Below are 17,427 nucleotides of genomic sequence, written 5' to 3'. Positions count from 1 at the left end.
GAGACACCGGAGTTCAGGCAGGATAGGAAGGTGGCCAGGGTGAGGGAAAGAGTGGGGGTGGGGAGAAAGGAGCCAACTCCTGAGATATTGAGGATGCAGAGTTGCCTGGACTTGGAGAGGGATTGGCCATGTAAGCTGGACAGGGGAGGGCAGGCAGGAAAAGGGAGGCTCCCAGGTCTCTGGCCAGTAGGAAGGAAGGTGGTGATTTTCACCAAGATCAGATACAGGGGCAGCTTTAGAAGAAAGGATCACAGTTCTTCAGGGCAACAGAAAAATTACTTCAGCCATTTGTCCTACTGAAGGGTCATATGACCACACTGAAAAGAGCCAGCAACAAACCACCGAGCACTTTACAAAGTGTTTCCTACCAGGAAACACCTGTGGTGACCGGATCATCCACTAAGGTAAGGATTGCTGCATCCCCATTTCAAAGATGAGCAAATTGAGGTTAAGTGACTTTCCCAAGGCCACAGAATCTAGGGGGAGGCATGAGCACCTCAGTCTTCTGCCTCCCAGTCCCGTGGGAGCCATATATTTCAATTAAATGATATCTGGTTTCTGGGCAGGGAGGACGAATGACAGAGGAGAGAATTCTCTCTCTATAAGCCGAACAGACCATGACAGGGCCGCAGACCAAAATGTTCATCGCGGTTAGCCTACTGGCAATTTTTACTTTCCTCTTTTTAGATTATATTTTGGAAGTCTCATCAATGGATGTATTTTATTTCTATAAGGAGTAAAAGACTAAAAGATAATTCTAAAAATAATTTTTAAAGATGATAGAAGGACAGCACAGCCGTGAAACAGAAAAAACAAACAGCGGCACTCCAAATGCTTCTTGATTTTGCATTTTTCTCTCTGACACTGGCTGGAAAGGGCCACAGCTAGGAGTCAACAGGAACCCATGCCCACAGGAGCTCTTTAGGGGATAAATTTTTTGTTGTTGTTCTTTGGTTATTTTTTTTTTTTCTTAATTTAAACGTTTATACTGGCCCCAAGTATCCTTCCACCCACATTTTTTTCTTCTCACTCTCCTGGGTGCTAGCTCCGAGGTACTCCAAACAAGGGGTGTTTAATGCACTGAGACAGATGCTGGAGGACATGCTGCCAAGGTGTTGCTGAACAGACGGAGCCCGGGAAATAAATTCCATAAATAGAGTCTGGGCAGAAACCGTTAAAAGTGTTGTCCTAGTGTCTCTTTATGGGGCAGAATGCTGTCATGCTCAGGCTGCTGCGAGTCAGCTGGCCTCTTGTGCCGGTTTGAGGTCCCCGTTGCTGCATAAACTAGCTTGTTTTTCCCACTTTCGTGACGGGCCTTAAAACAGACAGAAAAGCCCTTCTCATGCCTGACTGCCGTCGCTTGGGGCTGGCAAGCGGGGCCCTGGGTGCTCAGCGAACCTCATGTGCTTTGTCCATCAGAGGCACATTTCAGGTTAATGGCATCTGCAGATGCAAGCACAGGCTGCAAGTGGAACATTCCAGAGGAAGCAAAGGAGGTGGAGAGGCCACTGCTTGGGTTTCGCTAATGTGTCTGGCCTTTGAAAAGACAATGTGAGCTTTCTCACCTCTGAGCCAGAGATCAAAATGTCACAACAGAGTACAAAGATGTTAATCTGAACGCTAACTGGAATGGCAAAAACTAGAGGAAAACAGAAACAAATAGTTCTCACTCTATCTCTCTCTATATATAATCAATATGAAGCCTTTAAAAATCAGGTTTATGCTGTGCTTATGGGCAACGGCTTATTTTCAAGATACCTTAAAGGAAGAATCTGCCCACAAGAAATAAATAAGTCATAGGGAGGGATACACTGGGGGCCTGGACCAGTGCCGGGTGGAGGGCAACAGGCCAGTTCCCCATTGTCCACTGGTGTACCCACTCCCCTGGAAGAGGGCAGCCCACGACAACAGGAATTTCTGTGCTTTATTCACGGATGTATCCCCAGTGCCTGACGCTCAATAAATACTCGTCAAATGGAAAAACGTAAATCACGTTTATGGAGAATGTTAATGATGTGGGAAAATATTTTTGAAATTACATTAAGAAAAAGAGGGTGGCTCAGTCGTTAAGCATCTGCCTTTGGCTCAGGTCATGATCCCAGGGTCCTGGGATGGAACCCCGCATTGGGCTCCCTGCTCAGCGGGGAGCCTGCTTCTCCCTCTCCCACTCCCCCCTGCTTGTATTTCCTCTCTCGCTGTGTCTCTCTCTCTCAAATAAATAAATAAAATCTTAAAAAAAAAAAAAAAAGGTAAGGGGAAAAAAACCCCGTAGGTATGTGCATGGGGGAAAATGCTAGAAGGAATTACATGAAAGTGTTGACTGTGACTACAGCTGAGTGGTAAAATTATGGGTGATCTGTCCTTAAAATTTTCTCTGTGTTCTTAAGCAAAGTAATTTACCAGTTAGGATGACTTGAACAATAACAGCAACAAGAATAAAGAGGGAATAAAAAAGTACCATGTCCATGGTTCTGAAAGCCTTTGATCCTCTCTAGACAGTCCTGTGGTCTGTGGGTAAGTGGTCAGCCTGGGCCTGCCAGGGTCAGTAGACCCTCGGACCTGGCGGGAACTGGGATCCTCTGGCCCCTTGAACTTGATCTCCACAGACCATGTAAGAATATGGGTATTAGGGGTTGAACTGTATTCCCCAGAAAAGATATGTTGGAGTCCTAACCTCTAGTACTTTGGAATTTGACCTTATTTGGAAATAGGGTCTTTACAGAGGTAATCGAGTTAAAATGAGGTCATTAGGGTGGACCCTAATCCAGTATGACTGGTGTTCTTATAAAAAGGGGAAACATGGACACGCAAACACATACACGGAGAAGGCAGAGATCAAAGTGATGCTTCTATAAACTGAGGAAAGCCGAAGATTGCCAGCAACCACCCAAAGCTAGGAGAGAGGCTCGATCCCAGATCCCAGATGCGGCCTCCAGAACCGTGAGGCAGCCAGTCTACTGTTTAAACCACCCAGTCTGTGGCATGCGGCTACGGCAGTGAAGGCAAAGCAAGACAGCAAGGGAAAGCCTGCCATGGAGTCAGGTCACGGGGAGAACTTGGCAAGTCACCTGTCTCTCTGGGACTCAGTTTACTTATCTGGAAAATGGGAGGCCTGGCCTAGAGCAGTGGGTTTCAAACTTGGTTTTAATCCTGGAATAAAATCTTACAAAGAGGCTCAAACATAAAAGGTAAAAAGAAACCCTGATCAGTTAGAAGCCTACTCTGGATCCATCACCCCCTCCCTGCAGAGCAGCTTTTGAAAACAATTCCAGATCATCTGTAAAACCTTCATCGGTACCCTAGTCTAAGACTCTCCAACTCGAAACCCACCAGCTAGGATCACTGAGCATCTCGCATGCACCCATGCACCCAAGAGGACCTGACCCCTTGCCTTCAAGAGGTGGCTGGTCTTGGTGGAGAGGTGAGACTAATACCAGGAGCACAGTGGGTGGACAAGCCAGGCTGCCCTCTCCCTCCTGAGAGCTACAGCTGCAAACGGGTCACCTGATGTTCTAAATCCGCCACATCTAAATTTATCTTGCCCTCCAAGGACGAGCAGATGCTGTGCCTTATCGGAGCATGGTTAAGTGGCAGAACGACAGACGTGACGCGCCCTTATCACCCCAAGGACGGGAATGACGTCTGCAGAAAGACTTGGTCTCCCTGACGATTAAATCAAGAGCTCACAGGCCAGCAGACCTGAAGGGGACTGGGTCACATGGCCCTCAGGTGGGGTGGGACCTAGCCCAGGAGCCCAGATTCCTTTCCAGACCCTTATATGCCCCTGGGGTGGGGGAGGGGAACCAGCTGCCCCTGAGGAGGGGCACAGAGAAAGGGAGGCTGTTTGCAGGGAAGATCAGTCCCTGTTGCATCCCTGGGGAGCGGAGACCCAAAGCATCCCATTCCACACAGGAAGAGGAAGAAAGAAAACACTCATGAGCACCAACGGTGTGCAGGCTGACCACCGGAGGATGGATTAAGAGGTCACTGCTGGTCGCAGCGCAGAGCTGAGCAGCCCAGGAGAAGGCTGGACTCCAGGGACAGGGTCCAGGGTCCTACTGGGCTGATCCGGGCCTGGGCTTCCCCTCGCAGGACAGAGGCCCTGGACCCCACCTGCCGAAGGCTATGGGCTGGTTCCTGCCTGCCGACACCCAAGCAGAACAGAGCAGGAGCCCCTCAGCCACGGTCCTGCAGATCTACAGAGAGGAGGAGGCTCTGACCATCCTCCCAGAGCCCACAGACTCATTAGGGGACACAAAGTCAACAAGGAAAGAAGGAAATGGTGTCACTGTCCCCACTGCCCCACTGTGGAATCAGGTGGGGGATTCAGTGTTCGTTCAACTTTTAAGTACACAAGTAACATGCCAATGCATTCTCCTTTTAAAAAAAAACCACCTTACAGATAAAGCTGATGTCCCCTCTGACCTCCACGCCTTCCCCTGGGGTAACTATTGTTAGGACTCTGGGGTGTAACCTTCCAGAACATCCACATGTCCTCTCAAAGACACCCAGCAGGCCAGGGGTCAGGGCAGGGTGAGACACTGCGGGCTTCCCAAGGTGTGCTGTGGGGCCGAGGCAAGAGCGAGCGGCTGAGGGCTGCAGGAAATCAGTGTGGGCCTCCAGGAAAAGGAGTCTGGAGGCAGGGGCTCAAGGAAAGGTAGGATTCAGATGACCCCAAGGCAGGGGTCCCTGGGGACTGGACCCATGTGATGTCAGCCCCATTCATCATTTGTAGTCAATTCTGCTTCTTTGGGAAACTCTAAAGCCCTCCCAAAGGGTCCTCGCCTTTGCCCTCACACCACTAGCACATGAAGAGGGTGACAATGACAATGAAATAGTGGCCTGTGCTGGGCACTCTGCTGACCCTAGCAACAGTTCTATGGCACTGGGATCAGTGTTTCCATTTTCCAGACAACAAAACTGCAGCCCAAGGAAATCAAGCAACTTGCTTAGTGTCCCACGGCTGGGGGTGACAGAGCCAGCACTGACTACAGTGTCAAAGAGGGAGGGCCCTCCACGAGGCTGCCTTGCTCCTGCGGCCAGTGGTACGGTTCTTGTGCCCACGACAATGCCGAGCACATATGAGGGACTCCACAAGTATCTGTAGGCTGATTTCTTGGTTCAAGACCATGAGCAGCGCTGGGTGAATAATCAAGCCCTAGGCAGTCCAAGGCAATCTTCATGCTATTACAGTGTTTGGGGGGTTTTGTTGTTGGTTTGTTTTTGTTCTGTTTTGTTTTTTTAAGTTAAGAATCTAAATTTTCTTCTAAGAACCCCCTACAGCCTAGAGCTTCTGCTCCTGGGAAGAGTTAAGGCTTTGGCAAGAGGCTGTCCCACAAGGTGAACCAAATGTCCCCCATCCGTCTGTAGAGCACAGGGCACCACAGCAGTTACTTTCTGCGAATGGCCTCCTCGTGCACGTCAGTCCCGCCAGAGAGTGGGGAGGGGGCCTTGATTTATGATATGGCTTTTGGACAGTTCCTCCAGAAATACTGCCAAACAGTGGAATAATCAACTCTTTCACTCAAGCCCCTCATACTTTTTTATTTTTTTAATGAAAGAATAAAGTACGCAATGAGCCTGAACTAAATAAATAAAAATGCCACACTTTTGCCCAACAGAACTTTCTGCGTCACTGAGGAATAGCTGTAGACCTCAACAATCTTTTATCTTCACGATGATGTTCCAGGCTTCTCCGTTTTGGATGTTCTGAGAACTTCTTTGATTTGGGCTCTCTGATTATCTTATGAGAACAATTAGCTTACTAACTAATAATGTCATTATTTGATGTTGCTTGGAAGAGACATGAGAGAACCCCTTCCTCCTCCTGTGCTCTACTGTCCACCAGGACCGTCTGAAGTCAGTTACTCATGTCTGGGCTCACACTGGAAGCAGATATGTGTGGCAAGGAATCTCTGTCTTAATAGTCATTGCTGACAATCACAGAGCTGGTTTCTGGGCTGGGTAGGGGGACAACGTCCATTCACAGCCACTTTATCCATCCACTCACTATGCCAGCCATTGAGACCTCAAGATAGAAAGGACATGATCCACGTCTTCAGGGATCTCACACAAAGAGATGCCCTTGGAGGCTCAGAGTGATGGCACCTCCTCTAGGAATGTTCCTGATGGGAAGAGACACTCAATTCTTCTCCAGCTTAACATCCTATTCCTCCATCATGCAACTCTCTCGATTTGCTATCACCTCTTCATTTCCATCAGTCTCCTGGGCAAAGCTGTGAGTGAGCTCCAGGAGAGGAGGAACCAGGTCTGTTTCCCCAGTGGGTAGGTAGTGCATAATAAGTGCTCAATAAATACTGGATGAATAAGCAAATGAACATGCAACCCATTTACATGAGATAAAATAAAGACAGAAAAAGACCAACAGAAATGTCTATCCCTCTGGGTGCTGAATGGGTCTCTCTGATTTGAATACTGGCTGGAGGCTGATGCCCAAAATGTTTATGAGTCAATCTGATGCTGCGGAGTGGAAAGCTGTAGCTCAGGGCCAGGGGCCTGGACTGTCCTGGGCAGGTCACTTCTACCCTTGGAGCCTATTTACTCAGGTCTAAAATGCGTGGTTGGAGAAGATGCTTTGAGTTCCTTGAGTTGAGGACTCTATGAAAACCTCACATCCCTGTGACGATTAGTCAAACTGCAGCCTCAGGGGCAAGGGGCCTGGGTCACCGTGGCTGGCCTCCCCCGCCGAGTAGATGTGAGACCATGGCCCGGTCTCATAAGGGTATGAAGCTTCCTCATCTACACGGTAAGGACTGGGGCAGGGGTGCTAGAGTAGGTGCTTCCTAAGTCCAAACTTCCAGTACTTTCAATGGAGAATGCTGGCTAGATTAAATTTGGGTGCGGTACGCACATGTCACACATCTTTTCAAAAGAGCCTTGACTTCCAATATTGCACACACTTCATTCACTCCTTGATTCACCCCATATTTAGTGAGCCCCTACTCTGTGCCAGGCACTGTTCTGGTGGTGAACCAGACAAGACCCAGTCACTACTGTCATGGGGCGCCCAGTCCCACTGGGGGACAGAAAATACACAATTAAAGACTAAACAGGGGCGCCTGGGTGGCTCAGTTGGTTGAGCGACTGCCTTCGGCTCAGGTCATGATCCTGGAGTCCCTGGATTGAGTCCCGCATCATCGGGCTCCCTGCTCAGCGGGGGGTCTGCTTCTCCCTCTGCCCCTCCCCCCTCTCATGTGCTCTCTCTCATTCTCTCTGTCTGAAATAAATAAATAAAATCTTTAAAAAAAAAAAAGACTAAACAAAAGATGATTTCAAATGTAGTTATGGGCAAAGAACATTAAGAAATTGCACCATGTGAGGGGCAGCAAGTAGAGGAGAGTGGGGCTCCTTTCTAGAAGCTGGTTGCGAAGGCTTCTATCTGAGCTGAGACCTAACGGCTCCCTGGAAAAATGTAGGGAAGAGCGTTCCAGGTGGAGGGAAGGGCAGGTGCAAAGGCTCCAGGCTGGAAACACACGTGGGGCATTTGGAGAACAGAAAGGTGACCAGTGTGGTTTGTGCATGGGGCAGGAGGGGGTGACTGTAAACAAAGGCGAGGGCCGGCTCACATCGGGCAGGGTGCCAAGAAGCCCACAGGTAGGATTTCGGGGCTCCACGGACTTGGATGGAGAAAAACGTCATCTCTCTTTTCACCAACGTGTACCTGAAACCCAGCACTTCCCCCAGTCCCGAACGTCGACAACAACCGACGGTGACGTTAGGGGTGCCCGGGACTGGCCGACGACAGAAACTGCTCGTCCATAACACCACTGTTGCAGACATCTGCAAATAGCACTTCTGCTCATCACAAATGCAAAGTTACAGTAGCTATATGAGACCAGTGGTTGGCCATTATTATTTAAAGTCTTTTTTGTATTTGTATTTTTTATTTTTTTTTAAGATTTTATTTATTTATTTGACAGAGAGAGACACAGCGAGAGAGGGAACACAAGCAGGGGGAGCGGGAGAGGGAGAAGCAGGCTTCCCGCCGAGCAGGGAGCCCGATGCGGGGCTCGATCCCAGGACCCTGGGATCATGACCTGAGCTGAAGGCAGACGCTTAACCGACTGAGCCACCCGGGCGCCCCTATTATTTAAAGTCTTAACAGAAAAGCACACATATTCCAATACCATAAATTTGAAAAGTATCTAAGAACTGAATCTGAAGAGAACTGGTTTCCCTTGTAACCCCATGGATTTTGTTTTAGAAAAGGAAGAGCCTTGGGGTGCCCGGGTGGCTCCGATGGTTAAGCGTCTGCCTTCGGCTCAGGTCATGATCCCAGGGTCCTGGGATCGAGTCCTGCATCAGGCTCCCTGCTCCTTGGGAGCCTGCTTCTCTCTCTGCCTGTCTCTCTCTCTCCCTCTGTCTCTCATGAATAAATAAATAAAATCTTTCAAAAAAAAAAAAAGAAAAGGAAGAGCCTTGTTCTGAGAAGGGGTCCCTAGGCTTCGCCCAATGGCCCAGGGGCTCAGGAGCCATGGTAAGGAGTTTGACTTTTATTCCGGGCGGGACAGAGAGCTGCCGTTTCAACGGGTTTCGAGGGCTACAGTTTCCGTGTTTCAAAGTCCCCCTGGCTGCGGGGCATGTGGTTGTGCGGGGCAATGTCAAGGGCAGGAGAGGGCGTGGCCTTCCCTGACCACTGTCCTGGGCCGTCAGGAGGGGGCAGCGTCCCCAGGTCCTCGTGCTCTTCCCTCTGATCGGGAGCCTGCCCACCACCCCACCTCACGCTAACCTCTGGGTCCAAAGGAACCCTGTCCCTTGGCCCAAACCCTCCCCCACAGGGCATCCTCCCAAAGAGCTTCAGAAAGTGAGCTCATGTGTCCACAAGAAAAATAAATGCGGCATTCGCCCCTGTTTGGTTTGTATATTCGTCTAGAAAAGAAATGAGATTTTTATTTTAGAAAAGCCTTCCAGCAGGACCCCAGCGGAGGCCAGGCAAACACCAGGGGGACGGACCGTGACCGCTCGGGGAGGTTCAAGCACCGGGACCCACTGCCACGAGCAGCAGCCCCGCCGTTTACGGCTGCCTTCCTGTTTTCCCCGGGCCTCTCTTCGCACTGCTCTCTCACACACAGAGTCTTTTCAATGCCCTCCAGGAGAACAGAAGAATCCATTTTCACACGCCGGCACGCACGTTTCTCCCACCCTCCCCGGGGAGTGGGCCCTGCCAAGAGGCCTGTTTATGGACATACGGGGACAGATGGGGATGGGGCCCGTGGGGTGGGGTCCTCAGACCGAGACAAGCTGAGAGCTGAATCCTATGCTCCCAGACGCCCCAAACAGGAAGTGAGAGCGGGGCCAGGCCGACTGGGAGCTGAGGGACATTTGTGGTACTTCTCGGCAATGCCTGCGAGCCTCGTGGAGGGACAGGGATGCAGTGTGGGGTGTGGAGGGTCTGGCTTTGGAAGGAGGGGGCTGGAAGGGGCGGGGCTGGTTCACCTCGAAGGATCAGAACAGTCAGAGAGAAACAGAGAGGAAGCGTGCACTGGGTCTTTGGAACCAGGTTAAGTGAGCAGCAGAAAGGGAAACAGAGGCACCCACGTCACTGGTAAGGACCAGCGCAGAAGAGTGACCACTGTTTCCAAGTGCTGCCTGTTCAGCTTGGAGTCCCCTTCCCAGGGCTCTGGTTAGAAAGAACAGGCTGGGTTTTGTTTTTCTTGGGAGGGGGTTCGTTTTTATCTGTACCCATTGGCATTTCTGGATTGTGAGTCTCTCCAGCACCCGGTCCCTGGGAATAAGGGAGGCAGAAAAGAGAACCCAGGAGCTTGCTGGCATGTCATTCCTCACATTCCCGGGTCCCCAGCCAGTCTGCCCTCATCTCTCCACTTTTCACAATTTTCCTCTCCTTGTTTCATACATAATGTCCAGAGCTTTTGCCTGTCCTTGGTGGGAGGGTAGGGGACAGTGCATCTACTCCATCGTGTCTGGAACTGAAGTCCTACATTTCATATGGTTATGTTTTATATATATTTTTTAAGATTTATTTATTTATTTGAGAGAGAGAGTGAGCACACAGAGGCAGAGGGAGAAGGAGGCTCCCTGCTGAGCAGGGAGCCCAACTCGGGGCTCAATCCCAGGACCCTGAGATCATGACCTGAGCTGAAGGCAGACGTTTAACTGACTGAAACACCCAGATGCCCCTATGTTTTATATTTTTAAGAAACACATGAATCAAATACAGCAGAATACTCCAATTTAACCTGTCTGGCAGTTACAGGAAAGCCCTTACAGGGCTTTCAATACTCTTCCATTTATTGGAAACACTGTATAAATTCAGTGCTACTCACACCCCTTCATTCTTTGCTCATTCATCCACCCAACCTCTGTTGTGCACCTTCAGGCACCAGCTACACAGTGGCGAATTGAAAAGATTCTTCCTGAAGAGCCTTTCACACTTGGGGTGACCAGACAGCAAACAACGGCTGAGGCAGGGTGCTCCCACAGAAGAGGACGGTGTGCTCTGAAAGATTCTCACCAGGGGCCTAAGTCAAATTCTCTGAGGATGTAGTCGTGGGGCCTGACTGTGCCCCCAGGGCATGCCTGGTATCACCACCTGTGGGCAGTCTACCCAAAGGCAGAGAGGCAAACAGCTTCCCAAGAACAAGCTTCGTGGGCAAGGCTCCTCCCAAGCAAGCTGGCTCTCCCACAATTACCCCACCTCTCTGCACAGCTCCCCACTTCAGGGGGAGGTCTTTCCTCCTATTTCAAGCTCTCTCCTCCAAATCAGCACCCCAGAAAGGTCTCTTGCATCAATTCTTTGACTGTAAGCATGAGTGGGAGCCATTCCCTGGGCCCGTTGAGGAAAACCAGGCTCAGCATCCAGAACAGGCATTCTGGTCTCCAGTGAACTTGCTCACCCTGGACCAGAGAGGGCTTGTCTCCCCAGGGTGTATGACAACATGGTAACTGAAGTCCCCATCCCTAGGCCCTATTCTCTCCAAGTTTAGAGATTTTATTTATTTATTTGACAGAGAGAGACACAGCGAGAGAGGGAACGCAAGCAGGGAGAGTGGGAGAGGGAGAAGCAGGCCTCCCGCAGAGCAGGAAGCCCGATGCGGGGCTCGATCTCAGGACCCTGGGATCACGACCTGAGCCAAAGGCAGATGCTTAACGACTAAGCCACCCAGGCGCCCCTCTCCAAGTTTAAATTAGCATGAAGAACAAAATGGCCCCAGGGAAATAATGGCCAGACTCCAGAGAGGCTCTTCCTCCCTTCTCTCTGAAAGCCACCTGTTTAGCTTGGCAAAATGCTCCCAGGCCCAGGAGATGTGCCCATCTTCTCTCCCACCCTGCCCCAGGTGTCCCCAGCATCAAGGGTGACTGCAGCACCCCCAGCACGGAAAGGGCCCAGCAGAGTGGTGGCTGCTGGGCATTCCAGAAAGAAAGCTGGAGTGCTAAGGGGAGGGTGTCCTGGGCTCCTGAGGAGGGCTCCAGTGAAACCCCATTTACACACATGGTCTCATTTGACTGGGTTAATGATCACTTCTTTCACCTGAGGAAACAGAGTCAATAAGATTAAGTGACTCGTCAGGTGGGATCTGAACCCAAGTCTGTCTGAATCCATTGACCGTGATCCCTTAGGCCAGCTCCATTCGCACCAAGAACACGGTGGGGGATCTGATCTGAGCTGTTAAGGTGAACGGTGGATCTTGAGGACATTTCCCCATGCTTCAGCAGCCCACCTGCTTCAGCTGCTCATATCTGCCTTCATGGGGCACACGTGGCTTCCTTTCATTTCATAAACACTAATTAAGGGAGCTCCATGGTAGGCATGTGGGGCACACAGAGCAAACAGTTGTCACCTGCTGTCACAGCAAAGCAGAAGAATCTGGAGGGAGGGCCAAGCAGCCAGGACTGAGCAGGCTTGGGATGCCAAACTCACCAATTGAGGACACAGGGCTCCCAGAGAGGGGCTGTGTCAGCCCCATGAGAAACAAGGCCCCTCTGTTGTGGGAGGTGCTTGGCTGAGTCGGTACCCAATAAAGAGGACTGGGCTGTCCCACTGAACAGGGTGGCCCCTCCATGAGCATCAGCATCCTCAGCAAGAGGAAAGGGAACCCAGACATTCACCCCACCCTCAGCTCCCAAAGCCTGCTTGCTGAGGGCAGAGCCCACAGGCTCCGGGCAAGAAGGGTGGGAGGCTGTGAGGGGGCGCTCAGTGCCAGGCCTGGCCCACCTCCACCACCCTCCCACAAGCTGTGCAACTTTGGGCCACTTACAGATCCTCAGTTTCCCCATCTGAAAGATGGAGGAAAAAAAACCAGTACTTGCCTCCAAGGGTAATTGGGAGATAATCCTGCCCAGCACACACCAAATATTCAATGAATGTTTCCTATTTTTTTTTTCAGGCGGGGGCGGTTGGGGGGAAAAGGGGAAAGGGAGAGGGAGAGAAAGAATCCTAAGCAGGCTCCACGCCTAGCACAGAGCCCAACTCAGGGCTTGAACCCACAACCCTGAGATCACAACCTGAGCCGAAATCAAGAGTCGGACGCTTAGCCAGCTGAGCCACCCAGGTGCCCCTGTTAGTTTCATCTTTATGTCAATTAGCAAGGATGTCAGCCTGGAGCTCCTATCTGGAATCACTCTGCTGCATTAACGGGTTCGTATTTGACTCACTGTATAAACAGTTTGTTGGTCAACGGGCTCGTCGCTCCTCTCCCAGCCCCTTCCCCGCACCCCCTCCAGGCAGAGGACAGCTTACCTATGGTCCTTCGGAGGTCTTCACACTGGCTAATGTGAGGAAACTTCAGGATTTCCTTCCACTTCTTGCTTTTCCCCTTGCGCTTTCCTCCACCCCCTGCAGAAATGGGGGGAAAAGATGTTGGGCTGATGTTGGTCTTGTCCAAGGCTCCAGAGCCTGGTTCCCAACCCAGTGAGTCTGTCCACCAGCTTCAGGGGCTGGGAGACAGCCAGGGGGCTTAAGGTCAAGTCAGTGACACACCCCAAACCCCAGCAGGGACACACACCCCCTCCTGGCCGGCATCAAGCCTGTGTGTTCTCCCCGCACAGTCGGGCCTGGGCCCCTCGACCAGCAGGAGCAGACGAGCCCCTCCAGTCAGCCAGGCCTGAGCCCATACCCGGTGCCCTGTTCTTTGTCGACATCTCCCACTGCTGTTCAGGCCTGCTGGGTGCCCAGCCTCTGGCCCCAGACTAGACCCCAACCTTCCCACGGCAGGGGCCAGGTCGGCTGGACTTAATATTGCCTTCGGGCTCAGGAAATCCTCACAGAAAGGATCCACAAGTGAGTGGACTGCAGCCCCCTCATTGCCTCTTTTGTCCTCTTGTTTCCTGTGGAGAGTCCCCTTTCCCAACTGGAGGCCAGATGTCGGGAGCAGGGACTTCAATTTCCACTCGTCTCCTGTACCCCCTTCTTCTCCCTCCTCACAAACCCCACGGTCGCAGAGGCTGCCTTCTCAAGGCTGGAAGGACTCCAGAAGGGCCCCTTCCTGCCTCACATCCTCCCCAGTGTGCACGTATGATGAGCACGCACACGCTAGGGACATGCATGTGTAATACACAGGCACACATGCTGAACACACGTGCAATGAAGATGCACACATGCTGACCCCACGCGCATGACGACTAGGCAGTGAACACACAGAGCTGAGTAAGGTATACACACGGGGCATGCCCATCACCCACGCTACTCCTCCATGGGACAGTGGACAGATGTCAGAACGCTCAGGTGTGCAAACAGCAAGGGGAAGCGCCAACTCTCGTCCGTGTCCCTGAGCCCACCAATGCTTGGGCCTCAGACCCGGAGGCCCCACTGTGTCATGGCCAGGACTCTCAAGGGACTGAGATGCCATCACCCACCCCCCACCCCCAGAGTGGCCTCAGATACCATCTTGCTAAAGGTCACATAGCCCTTTAGACCCCTCAGTATCTTGGGATATTAAGGACCTTTTACTTTCCTTCACACAGTCAACACCTCAACCCCTGTGGAGTTTGGGGCCCAGTTAGAGAAGTAGGATCTGGGACAGAGCTTGGGCACCCTGGGCCTGCTCCCTGCTCTGGGTGGGTATGCAGTGCCTCTGGTCTCTAACGCTCCCAGAGCAGGCCTGGGCCCCTCTCTCCAACCAGCAAACTGAGGGATGCAGGAGGAGCTTAGCTTGTACCCACCTTGGCCCAGTGTGTGCCCCAGGGCTGGCAGGGAGCTGGTCTCCATGAGTGAGGATTCCTTACTGTCAACCCTGCTGCCCTGGGCAGCTGAGGCCGGGTTCCCCATCAGTGAGTTGGGTTAGCTTCTGAGGCCAGGACCAGGACCCCCACCCTGGGGGCTGGGAAGTAGGAGAGGGAGCTGATGCAGGGGGCGGGGGTCCTTTCTCTGCTCTCTGTTCATTCTATCTTCCTTCCTTTCCAATCTCTGCAGAAGGCAAAGGCCTCAGACTCCAAGGGGCAGAACGAGTGTGCACTGGGCAGGGCACTTGCTGTGGCCAGGTACCATTTGAACATTATCTTGTTTAATCCTCAGAACGACTTTTTGAGGAAGAGATCACTGGACGGACACTTGGGTTGTTCCCACCGCTTGACTTTTGTGATTGATGCTGCTATGGATATCTGAGTCCCTGCTTTCAATTCTTTTGGGTCTATGCCCAGGAGGGGAATCGCTGGATCGATCACACGGTAGTTCTATCTTTCTATGGAACTGATGAAACCTTCTTGACAATATGGACTACCAGGCTGTACCATATCAGGCCGTACCCCAACAGCCTGTGATCAAAACCCAGAGATGTGACTTTTGAAAAGGCTCCCCAGGTGATTCTTAGGTGGCCAATCTATGGAAATTAGGGGTCTATTTTACACATGTACACACGTGTGTGTGTGTGTGTACATACTTTTATGGATTAATTTATCCATTAGGAAAATTAACACTGACTCGTTAATTCACTCAACCAATATATGTTGAGCATCTACTAAATGCCAAGCTCTATGCAGGTGCTGGGGACACAGTGGCAGGCAAGAGACACAGGGTGTCGCCATTTGGGGGCTTCTAATCTAGCAAGGAAGACAGACATTAAAGACTTTATTTCAGTGGTTCTCAACCCAGGCGATTTGTCCTCTGGGGGCCATTTGGCAATGTCTAGGGATATTTTTGGTTGTCACAGCTGGGCTGGGGGTGCTACTGGCCATGAGTAGGCAGAGGCCAGGGATGTGGTTACACACTGCACAATGCATGGGACAGGCCCCGACAACACAGAGCAATCTGATCCAAAACGTCAATAGTGCTGAGGAGGAGAAACACTGCTCTATTTAACAAGCATTTTGACCACTCAGCAGTGCAGGGTTTGGGGGAGACGTTAGTAATGGGGCAATGTGTCGCTGAAGTTGGAATTAGGAAGGGAGGGAGAGGGTCCCACACAGCCACCCAGGGGGTTGCCCCAGGGCGAGAAGGCAGACTTCCCAACCCACATGGGGCTCCTTGCCTCCTATTCCTTACCTCCTCAGCCCCCGGAACAGGGCAGGGACTGGGGTAGGCAGAATAAGGCTCCCCAAAGTGTCCATGTCCTACTCCCTGGCGCCTGTGGATATGTTAGGATACATGACAAAGGGGAATGAATACTGCAGATGGAAGTAAGGATAACAGCAGGAACATTATCCCAGATGGTCCCAATGTAACCATTAGGGTCCTTACAAGAGGGAGAAGAGTCAGTTTAGAGTGATGCTGGGTGAGAAGGACCGGCCACTTCTGTCTTTGAAGATGGAAGGGGCCATGAGAAAGCGGGCAGCCTCTAGAAACCAGAAAAGGCAAGAAAACAGATTCTCCTTGAGAGCCTCCTGAAAGAACGGAGCCCAGCCAACACCCTAGTTTTAACCCAGTGAGACCCATGTCCGACTTCTATAACTCAATAATTTGTGTTCCTTTCATCTACTGGGGTCGTGGTACGTGTTACTGCAGCAATAGAAAACTAATACAGGGACGCTCTCAGTAGGGTGTCCCCTTAAATGGCCGCAGGGATCCTGAATGGCCTCCCCACTGACCTGGCCTCCAGTTCCTTAAAAAGTCTCATGATGGGCGCCTGGGTGGCTCAGTTGGTTAAGCCACTGCCTTCGGCTCAGGTCATGATCCTGGAGTCCCGGGATCGAGTCCCGCATTGGGCTCCCTGCGCAGCAGGGAGTCTGCTTCTCCCTCTGACCCTCCCCCTTCTCATGCTCTCTCTATCTCACTCTCTCTCTCAAATAAATAAACAAAATCTTTAAAAAAAAAAGTCTCATGACATAAACCCTGCCCCTCCGTAACTCACACAGGCTGGAGCAAGGTCTCGTCTTCACCATAACCAAAACTCGCCTTGAAGAGGTCTCCACTTCCAAATATCTGGCTCTTAAGTATGCTGCTGGGTTAGCAGATGGCGTATCTGATACTGTTTATTATTTCAACCGGATGTGATTGTTTCTCAGGACCCTGAGGCAGCGAGCGCGACCACCCTGCTGCGGAAGTTCCTTGCGTGTCCCCACCCTGTGGCCTCCACTGCCCCAGGCCCACCTCCCCGCTTGGGAGGGGTGTCAGGCCTATAGGGGGGCTAGAGCCAACACCTCTCCACCACTGATGGAGGCCCCAGCAGCTGGGGTGGCCAGTTCCCAGGCCTGCCCCTCCACCACTGGTCACCCATTCTCCTTGGCCAAGCCTTTCACCATGAGGTCACCGTCCCCCCAAGCTTTATTTCCTCCCTGCCATTGCTCTCAAGGCCTTTGCACTCACTGTCCCCTCTGGCAGGAGCATCTTCTGCCTACCCAGTGTGAGTGTTTCTCCTCCACGCTTCAAGTCTTAATGCCAGCATCCAGGTTCAAGACTGTCCTGAGCGCTGTATGGCCATCCCGGAGGGCCTTCTCCCACCTGGGTAGCTGAAGTGGGCCCCGTTCTCTGCCTTCACAACGGCCACTGAACAGCGTTTGGGAGGCCCTGGGCAGTTGGGCAGCCTCTCTCTCTCTCTCTCTCTCTCTCTCTCGCACACTCTCGTCAGCTGACAGATTCCCTGATCCATTCGGCCCATTTTCACTGACGTGCCCAACCTGTATGTGTGACGTCATTCCCAGATTCCCAGCACCGGCCCCAGCTCCCATCAGTACCCCACAGCTTCCTATTTAGTGCTTTACTTGCCTAGCCTCAGTCTCCCTGCTCGAGGGAAGACCATGGTGGCAGGGGCCTGGGTGTCTGTGCTCTCTGTTGCTCTCTCCTGGCCCAATGTAGATGCTCAAACAGCATTTGCCAAGCAGATGCAAGTGTCGTCCCTCTGACCTCTGTATGCATCCCCCTCCCCCATCCCGTGACCCAGCAGGAGAAGTTCCTGATCCCTCCACCTGCTGGAGCCTTGCTCCTTCCTCAAACCCCCCAGACAATGCCCCTTCCAGGGCTGCCCTGGAGAGGCAGAGCTCCCTTGCCAAGCCCACAGCCCACTCCCAGCTCCACCC

General features: G+C 51.9%; 1 protein-coding gene across 2 annotated transcripts in view; it reads right to left on the bottom strand.

Annotated features, from left to right (window-relative positions):
• Positions 1–17,427, bottom strand: part of GRK5 (G protein-coupled receptor kinase 5) — a 212,015-nt gene that overhangs the window by 101,633 nt on the left and 92,955 nt on the right. Inside the window, exon 2 of one of the 2 annotated variants that reach the window (XM_035030135.1) lies at positions 12,719–12,814. The exons of the other annotated variant lie outside the window; for it this stretch is intronic. Within the exon in view, the coding sequence (XP_034886026.1) occupies positions 12,719–12,814 (96 nt within the window). The remainder of the gene's footprint in view (positions 1–12,718; positions 12,815–17,427) is intronic. 2 annotated transcript variants of the gene reach the window in all.

The sequence above is a fragment of the Mirounga leonina genome, unplaced genomic scaffold (assembly GCF_011800145.1).
Source record: "Mirounga leonina isolate KUSES-001 unplaced genomic scaffold, KU_Mleo_1.0 Mir_114, whole genome shotgun sequence".
Classification (NCBI taxonomy): domain Eukaryota; kingdom Metazoa; phylum Chordata; class Mammalia; order Carnivora; family Phocidae; genus Mirounga; species Mirounga leonina.
Note: the sequence above shows the minus strand (reverse complement) of the source record. Positions and strands in the feature narration are given on the sequence as shown.